General features: G+C 37.3%; 1 protein-coding gene across 1 annotated transcript in view; it reads right to left on the bottom strand.

Moving 5' to 3' along the window:
• Positions 1 to 2269: 2269 nt before the first annotated feature.
• GTF2A1L (general transcription factor IIA subunit 1 like) overlaps positions 2270 to 10950 on the bottom strand; it is a 35766-nt gene continuing 27085 nt past the window's right edge. Inside the window, exon 10 of the mRNA XM_028515258.2 lies at positions 2270 to 4557. Within this exon, the coding sequence (XP_028371059.2) occupies positions 4450 to 4557 (108 nt within the window). The 3' untranslated portion in view covers positions 2270 to 4449. The remainder of the gene's footprint in view (positions 4558 to 10950) is intronic.

Raw genomic sequence — 10950 nt, 5'->3', positions numbered from 1 at the left:
ATGGAACCTATCAAACCTATACTATGCCTATACCTAACAACCTATACTATGCCTATACCTAACAACCTATACTATGCAGCAGAAAGAAAGAAGGAACTCCTACCCTTCATGACAGCATGGATGGAACTGGAGAGTATTATGCTAAGTGAAATAAGCCAGGTGGTGAAAGACAAATATCATATGATCTCACCTATAAGTGGAACCTAATCAACAAAACAAAGAAGCAAGCAAAATAGAACCAGAGACATGGAAATAAAGAACAAACTGACAGTGACCAGTGGGGGTAAGAAAAGGGGATATCAGAGGAAACAGGAATAGGGGCAAGTCAAAGAACACATATAAAGGACTCAATCAATGGATAATTGAGTGGGGATTGACTGTAGGAGCAGGGGTGGGGGGCAGGGCAGGGGAGAGCAAAGGGGGAAATGTGGGACAATTGTAATTGAACAATAAAAACAATAATAATAAAACAATCAAAGGGAAGCCTTTCCCTTATGAGATGTTCTTATAGAAAGCATGTGCTATTATTAAGCTATATAATCTCTCATAAACAAATCATAAAAATATCAAATGCTCAGAAAACTTATATTTCTTCCTTGCATTTTTTTCCACAATGTTTGATACTATCACTGGTAGGTAACAAAATAACTAAAAAGGGTTAATCAATCTGGAAGAACTCATCTTAACTTACATTTTCAAAAGGTATTTCTGTCCTCCATTTATAACACTGTTTTAGTTTCCTCAAAAATGTATTCAGTCTACATGTAAATTAAGAATCTTTATGTCACAAAGATTTTAATAAATGTGTTCATAATTAAAAAAATCTTTTCTTTAAAAAGTACAATATTTTATTAATATTGAGTTTCTTCCTAAGAGTTATTGCCATGGGCTTATGATTTATAAGTTAGGTTTCTTGTTATAAATCACAAAGTTCCCACCTGGCTTAGAGTACATTTACATGAAAAACTACATAATATTAACCTACTAGCATGAGTCAAAAAAAAATCCCCCACTAAATTCCCCTGCTCACCACTCCAATTAACTATTGCTATTCAAACTAAGGCTATTAGTTTTCCTACACAACTTAAGTGACTAAAACTGAGTGCCTCAGCCAGAACTGGAGTCTCACTGACCTATGAAGTCAAGGCTATGCATACGATTATTTACACATATTATATAGTATATTAAATAAAATAGGTAAGGAAGGTATTCTAGGCAAGGCCAGTTGGTCAGTCCCTAAGACGCTAACTATGCAAATTCAGTATGATCTTCTTAGCCTACAGGGATAGGTGGAAAGTATATAAGAAAACACTGTAGGATGTCGGCATAAGAAAAAGTTTGAATTGGGAATTATGATACATGATACTTGCACAGATTTCACTTAACACAGCAAATTGTAACCTCTATAATTAGAAGTCTACCTATAAAAAGGTATTGGACTACATTTGACAAGAAATTGTATTTGTAAGAACTCAGAACCTACTTTTGACATTTTGTTATAATATGCAACAAGAAATGTTTAGCTTGGACATGGTGAAGAGGTTTCTAAAAGGAAAAGTAATATCATAACAAAGCTAAGTCTTGGATAAACTCCACCAACTCATAGGGCTTCAAGAGTAATTTTCTCTTTTGGAATGAGATTTGTCTCACTCTATCTTTAGCACATACATTAAAAATATCTTTTAACTATGAATCATGACCCATCAGTACGTAGTAAAATCAATTTATTAAGTCAATACCATCATTTTTAAGTGCAATAGAACAAAATCAAGTAGAAAATATAAGATGCTATCTTGTGCTAGAGACAAGCATGATTTTCTGAAATTTTTGTTTCATTGGTTATGTGTATCTATGTACATGCAAACATATACTTGTTATTAAAGTATATTATATAACAATTGTGAAAATCACTCATATAGACAACTTCTCAAGAACCAAATTTTTTTCTAGCATTATTTGAAAATAATAAAAGCATATGATGTCCAAAGCATATGATGTCTACATAAAAAGCAAAAAGAGGGTGCTTATTTTTCGTGTCTATCCTTGAAAGTAACCCTGCCAGGGCTGAGGATTACATTTTGTAGTCTGTCTTCTTCCCAGGCTCATCCAGCTACTCTGTATGTGCTTTAGGTAACTCCTGTTACCTGGAGTAACAGGTCTTCCTGTTGCAGATAAGATTAGGCAATCTCATCTGCTCAAAGCAGAGGAGTGCGGTCCTGGAGAGCACGGTTTTATGCATCATAAAAGCATATGATGTCCAAAACAATTGAACAACTCCCTCTCTGCAATCACCATGAAAAGTATCATATATATTAGCATGCAAGGTTAATTATTATTATTGGACTTTGTTTTATTTTGTGGTAATCCAACTTTTAAATTGATTTTTTGTGTGTTTTTAAAAGATCAGAGGCATGAAGGCATGCAGAGACTCAAATGGAACAACTGTGACTTTTGTCTCTAGTGATAAAATGCACCACATAAATAAAGACAACCTATGTAATAGTAGTATTTGTAATATGCCACTAAAAAAAAATCACTGAAGCAAAGTGTCATTTTAAAATCCACGCTGGAAAAAAGGAAAGGAATTTTAGAAACAACCATCACTGCCTTTCTCAAACACTGAAACTAACATATTAAAGGCCAATTCCCAAGTGAATTCACCTTGTCAATAAATTCAGTCCTTAATTTACAATAACGTTTGTCTAAAGCACATACAGAGTAGCTGGATGAGCCTGGGAAGAAGACAGACTACAAAATGTAATCCTCAGCCCTGGCAGGGTTACTTTCAAGGATAGACACAAAAAAAAGCACCCTCTTTTTGCTTTTTATGTAGAAAAGATGACCATTTCATAGTAGGCAACATCCAATGAGAACCCAGAGCACCTGGAAGTTCTCAACAGATAGAGAAGGATTGGGAATAGCAGTGGTGGTAGGGTAAAGAACAATTGTGCTGAGGATGAAGAGGACACAGCTGGAAAATCTGGTTAGGGGACCAGCTTACTTACTAGTACAAACTGAACCTCATGCAGCTGCCAACTTCAGACCAAAGATAGTACCCCACATATGTTGTCCATGACCCAGAGAGATTTATCCAGATTTTTAAATGATCTGCCATAATAGCTGAGTCCCTTGGGCAAAATAAAACAAGTGCTACAATAAATAAAACTCTCTAATTGGGGTTGCCTTTGAAAAGGAAATGGGGAATTCACCCTGTGACCTGCCAGACCCAGGATCCAATCCTTAGGACCTTTCACAGACTATAACCCACTCATCCCAGCACTGCTTTGTGTGTGAAGAGTGTGGTCCTGGAGAACACCGTTCAGAGCAGAAACTAGGGATCCTAACTTTAGAGAACATGTATACTCTACCCCTTAAGAGAAGCTGAAGGATGAAGAAAATATTCCTTTGATGGATTTGAATCTACTAAGGGAAAGAATATTACAGAATAATTTGGGAGACAATTTGCTTTGTTTTTATCAGTGCAGGAAAATGAGAGTTGTTTGTGTTTTACATTTTTTTTCTATGATTTTAAAACAGTTATCCAGGTCTTCCTGTTGCAGATAAGATTAGGCAATCTCATCTGCTCAAAGCAGAGGTTCCTGAAGAGAATGTCTCTTCCTGACTGATGTTTTAGAAAGCCTAACCTCAGTTAGGAGGGAATTCCCCGTTAGAAAGAAGGAAGAAAGGGAGTATCTTTGAGAGAGAAATAGTTTGCAAAGGGGCTTTGCACTGTAAGAAAAATAGGACAAGATTAAGAAGAGAGGGAAAACCCACCCTGGCTAGGAAGAGGACAGAAGTGTGAGGTTTCAAGAAGTAGAACAGGAACCTAATCCATTCCTCCCTCATAATTCCCCAGAGAAACAGGAGGATACAAGAATGACCTGGGTAAGCTCAGAGAGGCTGACTCTTAGATCAGGAACCCTTGCCTCAGCAAATTTACAGGTTCATGTATAGTATGTGCTTAGAAGAGGCATCTGCCTCCAAGGGACCATCTGGGCTTGCTCAATCAGCAAATCACTAGCAAGGAGTGTAGACTAAAAGACCCAGACAGGTCTTCTTGAATATCCTGCTACTTACTTGGTGGGAGGCAAGAGGAACACTGGCCCCAATCTAATAACTGACATTGACTTCACTATGAATGGGATTTAAATTTTACTTCAAGATGAAATAAATGTGACATTTCTTCATGCTCCATCACACCTAATGTATCTATATGCTTTGTAATGGTACAGATAATGAGGGTTTTTTTTTAAAGAAACTTTTAAAATTAGTAAATGAAACAAATATAAAACTGAATATTTATATCTGCATCTGAATTACAACTTTATTAAATTCCATACAGTGAACTAAATATTTGAGCAGCTCTGTGGACTATATTTAAATAAAAATAAGTTTCACAATACATAATATAGTCCCACTGATGTTTATGATGTATTGAGCTCATAAATTTTACCACTCTGCATCACCAATGGCTTTTGCAAACACATAGTCTCTCCCTCCGAAACACATAACACCATCTTTCAAATAAAATTTCCATTTGTTCTTGCTTCGGTGAATCTGGAGGGAGAAAAATAGCCTAAATTAATTAAATTTAACGTCAGAGGATTATTTACATTTCATTGACTATCACGTGATTATTCTAACCCTAAATGGGAATTCTTTAAAAATAAGGCCTCCTCAAGAGAGTTCGTTCATTCATTCAGCAAATATTTGAGGTTCCTATGTGTCAGATATTGTTTTAGGCACTGGGTATATCAATTTTTAAAAAGATATGTGTGGATATATATATATTTTTTTTTCCATAAACAGAAAAGAATCCTATCTTTGAAAAGTTTACATTTTAGTTAGGATGGGAGAAATAGAAGCCTAATAAATACATAAATTGTATAAAATATTAAAAGGTGATAACTGCTATGAAAAATAGAGCAAGAAACAGAAGATCACAAATACTAAGGTAGGGTTATAGTTGAAAAAAAAAAAAAAAAGAGTGGGCCTAACCTATTAGGTAACACTTGAGCAAAGACTTTCACAAGGTGAGCGATAAACCAGGAAGATACTGACTGGAGAGCACTCCAGAGAGAGTACAGAGAACAGCAGAAGTCCTGAGCAGGGGCACGCCTGGATTGTTAAGAACAGAAAAGAGTTCAGGATGTATGCAAACGAATAAACAGAGAAGATGTAGTTAATATTTTGAGAAATTTTTAAAAGTCGTGTTTCATCCTGAAGAAAAAGGTCACAATACAGCACTGAGCAAAGTCAGAAGATATAGCTCATAATCTATTAGATTCTATCAGCTGTTATTTGAATTTAGTAAGTCAGCCTAGATACAGACAAAATAAAAACTAGGAAAATCTACTGTTTCAAGAGGTAAGAAATATAAAATAACTGTTACCCCTGAGTAAACCGCAAATGACTACATATTTTTAAAACCTTAGGCATGTGTGATTTGAAATCAAGGTTAAAAATTAAACCTAGTTGTTGACCGCAAGTAGTCAAATGAAGAAAGAGAAGTCTATCACTACTATTCAGATGCATTTTGCAAAAGCATAAGAAAATGCAAAAGATAAACCCCTATTTTGTGTTGGGGGAAAAAGTCCTAATAATGGAAAATTTCTTCTCAGAGACTGACTCCCAAATTTTCACTTGCATGTATGTATGTTACAAAGTCTCAACATGATAGTAACAACTGAATCCTGAACTCAGCAATGGTAATAAAATTCAACCAGAATTAGGAGAACAATAGCAGTAACAACTCATTCAAGTTGCTTTATCAAGACTACATTTATTCTAAAAATGCAGCACAGGTTCAATATTAGAAATGTATTAATATAACAAGCATATTAGAGACAGACTCATAGATAGAAAGTAGGCTGACAGCTCTGAGGAGTGAGTTAGGAGGTAGAAGGATCAAGTAAAAAGGAAAAAGGACTCATGGACATGGTCAATAGTGTGGTGATTGCAGGATGGAAAGGGAGGATAAAAGGGATAAATGGTAATGAAAATTATAATAAAAAATAAAGTTTTTATAAGAAAAACTATAAGCCCTAGCTGGTGTGGCTCAGTAGACTGAGTGCCAGCCTGTGAACCACAGGGTTGCTGGTTCAATTCCCAGTCAGGGCACATGCCTGGGTTGCAGGCCAGGTCCCCAGTAGGGGGTGTGCAAGAGGCAACCACACACTGATGTTTCTCTCCCTCTCTTTCTCCCTCCCTTCCCCTCCCTCTAAAAATAAATAAAATCTTTTAAAAAATAAAAAAACTGGACTTCCGGCAAGATGGAGGAATAGGTGGACGCACCGTACCTCCTCGTACAACCAAGAACAGAACAACAATAATTTACAACAATGATTTGCAGTCATAATATCAGAACTGTCAGAGGATTTATCTAAATGGAAGTCGGACAGCCAAGAAGTTGAAGTAGACCCGTACATCCAGACTGGTAGGGGACGACGAGCCGAGCAGGCGCGGGGCTGGCGCGGGTCGGCGGCGCACATAGGTCAGGGGAAGTTTGGCGCAGGATCGGCACGACAGTCATCCGGGGCGCAAGAGCACAGCAGTGATCCCTGAGTAGGCAAGCAGCGGCTAGGGGAATCAGTGGGGCAGCGACTGTGGACCAGGGCAGAGCTCATGGCCCAGAAGCCCAGGGAAGTGTCTGACTCCAGGAGAACGGAACTGTCGCCATTGATCCCTCCTGTCCCCGCTCCCGCCCCCACCCCCACATATAACGTCACAATCTAGCGACTGGGGCGCCCAGCCCCGGTGAACACCTAAGGCTCCGCCCCCCACCGTAACAAGAGCGACCAGACCGGAGAAAAAAAATAAATAAATAAAATAATAGGAGAGACAGGGAAAGACATAAGATATGTTTCCAGCAGAACAGATCAGTCCCCCAGGACTCATCCTTTTGAGTGACCAAGAAATAGCCAATCTATCAGATGCACAGTTCAAAACACTGGTGATCAGGAAGCTCACAGAATTGGTTGATTTTGGATGCAAATTACATGAAAAAATGCAGGTTACCATAAAAGAGATGCAGGAAGATATACAGAGGAGAGCCAATAGTGAAAGGAAGGAATCTGAGTCTCAAAACAATACAGTGGACCAGAAGGAAGATAGAATCAACCAAGCAGGAAAGCATGATGAAATAAGAATTCATAAAATTGAGGAAAAGATTAAGAGCATCCAAGACACCTTTAAACGTTCCAACATCCGAATTATAGGGGTACCAGAAGGGGAGGACCAACAAGTGGAAAAGTTATTTGAACAAATAATAAAGGAGAACTTCCCCAAACTGGCAAAGGGAACAGTCTTCCAAGAAATCCAAGGAGCTCAGAGATCCCCAAAGAAGTTGGACCCAAGAAGAAACACACCAAGGCACATCATAATTACATTAGCCAAGGTAAAAACGAAGGAGAGAATCCTAGAAGCAGCAAGAGGTAAGGGGACAGTCACCTACAAAGGAGTTCCCATCAGACTGTCAGCTGATTTCTCCAAAGAGACCTTACAGGCAAGAAGGGGCTGGAAAGAAATATTCCAAGTCATGAAAGACAAGGACCTACATCCCAGATTGCTCTATCCAGCAAAGCTCTCATTTAGAATGGAAGAGAAGATAAAGTGCTTTTCAGATAAGGTCAAATTAAAGGAGTTCATCATCACCAAGCCCTTACTTTATGAAATGCTAAAGGGACTTATCTAAGAAAAGAAGATAAAGAAAAGACATGTATAGTAAAAGGACAGCAAACTCACAATTATTAACAACCACACCTAAAGCAAAACCAAAAGAAACTAAGTAAACAACTAGAATAGGAACAGAACCACAGAAATGGAGGGCACATGGAGGGCTAGCAGTGGGGGGGTGGGAGGAGGAGAGAGGGGGAAAAGGTATAGAGAATAAGTAGCATAGAATGTAGGTTGAAAATAGATAGGGGGAGGGCAAGAATAGTACGGGAAATGTAGAAGCTAAAGAACTCATAAGTATGACACATGGACATGAACTAAAGGGGGGGAATATGGGTGGGAGAGGGGGTACAGGGTGGAGCGGAGTGAAGGGGGAAATGGGACAACTGTAATAGCATAATCAATAGAATATATTTAACAAATAAATAAATAAAAATAAATAAATAAATAAACTATATTTCTAGAGCTAAGGAAATAAATCATATAATCATTTCCAATGATACTGAAGAAGCACTGGATAAAACTCATGAATTTTTTTTAAATTTTTTACTCAAAATAAGAATCAAAGACTGTGTTCTTCTCTCCTCTCCCCTCTCCCCTCTCCCCTCTCCTCTCTCCTCTCTTTCTCCTACTTCAGCCTAAAAGCTGTTGTCTTAATGCTCAGAGGGGAAAGCCTAACGGTATTCCCACTAAGGTCAGGACATTATCAACGATACCCACTATTATCCTACTTTTCACTCTAGAGAAGCATCTTATTGCCAGTGCAATAAGACAAGAGGAAAGTATAACATACTAGCCAATGCAATTAGACAAGCAAGATGTCAAGATATAAAAATTGAGAATGATGGAATAAATTTGCAGGTGCACTGACCACATGTATGATAAACCTAAAATAATCAATTTCCAAAATAACTATATATAAGAATTCAATACTGAATACTGGGGACCTGGCCTGCAACCCAGGCATGTGCCCTGACTGGGAATTGAACCAGCAACCCTGTGGTTCACAGGCCGGCACTCAGTCTACTCAGCCACACCAACTAGGGCTTATAGTTTTTCTTATAAAAACTTTATTTTTTATTATAATTTTCATTACCATTTATCCCTTTTATCCTCCCTTTCCACCCTGCAATCACCACACTATTGACCATGTCCATGAGTCCTTTTTCCTTTTTGCTTGATTAATTTTGAATACAAAATTAATGTACAGAAATTCATAGCCTTTATGTATACATGTACCAATTTAAAAATACAAAGAAAGAGCCCACTTACCACAGCAACAAAAGACATAAAAGAGCTAGGAATAGATTTTTTAAATAATTGATCTACTGGCACCATTTAACACACTCTCTTCTTTGAAATATTTACCTCACTTCACTTCTAGAACAGTCCTGGCTTTCCACCTAACTCTCTGGCCATTTCTTAGCTTTCTTTACTGATTCCTCTTCATCTCTCTTACCTCACAATTTTAGAATGTACCAAGACTCTTATTTTGTTTATATTCACACTCTTGGTGATCACAATTCATCTCATGGCTTTAAACACCATCTATATTCTGATGACTCCCCAAATTTATATCTCCAGTTCATACCTCTCCCCTAAATTCCAGATTCTTATTCAACTGCTTCAACATCTCTTCCTGAATGTTCAATAGACATCTCAAAAAGTTTAAAACTAGGACACTGATAACCTCACCCCCAAATCTCACAATCTTCTCCATCTCAGTGGGAATGCCCATGCATTCTTCTAAGTGCTCAGGCCAAAAATTTTACAGACATTCTTTATGCCTCCTACTCACACCCTATGTCCAGATCCATCAGTAAATGTTAGTTCTACCTACAAAGCATATTCACATCTCAGCCACTTCCACCAGCTCCACTACTACTACTATTATTCTTGTCTAAACCACCATCCTCTCTCACCTGGATAATATATGCCTTACTAGTTTTCTGGTTTTCACCCTCATCCCCCTTCAGTCTACTATAAACATGGTAGCCAGGGGAGGTCTTGTTAAAAATATAAACCAGATGTCATTTCTGTGCTCAAAACTCTCCAATGACTTCCCATCCAAAACCAAAAGTCCTTGAAATAGACAAAATCCTGCTCTTCACCTCACTTACTGCTCTGACCTCTTCCCTGTTCCCTCTGTCTGAAATGCTTACATCCAAGGAGCCTCATGGTTCCTTCTCTTACTCCCTTTTGATCTTTACCCTGTCATATTCTTCAGAACGTCCCATCTTAAACTGCAACCTATTCCTTCTTAATTAATATCATTAAAATACCAAATTCTAATCATTTAATGTGATCTCAAGTAAAATACCAACAGGGTTTGCTCTGAACATACAGGCTGATTCTAAAGTCAGTACAAAGAAATAAACGATAACATCAAGGAAAATTCTGGAAAAGGACATCATGAAGAAATACTAGCCCTACTAGATACTAAAAACCTCAATACCTTAAATAAATGTACTGCAGGCCAATGAACAGCCAAGAAAATATAAAATCAAAAAGTAGACCCAAATATATACAGAAATTTAGTAAATGATAAAGAAAGCATTCACTTATCAGTGTAGACAAGATAAACTTTTCAATAAATGTTAGGAAAAATGGGTAGCCACCTAGAAATAAAAAGTTGGAACCTTATGTCAAATTATACACTAAGATAAGCACCAAATCAATCAAGACTTACATGTTTAAAAAGAAACCAAAGCAATACTAGAAGAAAACATGGGTGACTCCCTTTAAAATCTTGAAGTAAGAAAAAACTTTCTATTCATGACTCAAAATTTAGAAACCAAAAAATAAAGATTGACAAATTCACATCTGCTTGAAAGAAAGTATTGAAAGCAGAGGGGAAGTATTTCTGCATATAACAAGACCATTTTCCCTCAAAATAACAGTGCTCTTATAAATCAATAAGCAAAGGTTATGAACAAGCAATTCACATAAAAGTAAATAGTAGTGGCCCTTAAACAAAAAGTTAAAAATGTCACCAAGATATCATTTCTACTTTTCACAGTAACAAAGATCCAAATGTCTTATTATACTCAATTGACAAGGCTGTAGGAAAAGAAAAGCACTCTCAAACACTGCAATGGAAGTATATACTGGAACACCCTCCAGGAGAGCATTTTGGCAAAATCTAACACATGCATTTGCCTTTGACCCAGTAATCTCACTTCTGGGGATTTATTTAGTAGGTACAACCACACATATGAAATGTCTTATGTACATGGTCATTCAACAGCAAACAACTCAAAAATAACTCAAATATTC

The sequence above is a fragment of the Phyllostomus discolor genome, chromosome 6 (assembly GCF_004126475.2).
Source record: "Phyllostomus discolor isolate MPI-MPIP mPhyDis1 chromosome 6, mPhyDis1.pri.v3, whole genome shotgun sequence".
Classification (NCBI taxonomy): Eukaryota; Metazoa; Chordata; class Mammalia; order Chiroptera; family Phyllostomidae; genus Phyllostomus; species Phyllostomus discolor.
This window is presented reverse-complemented; position numbering and strand designations above follow the sequence as displayed.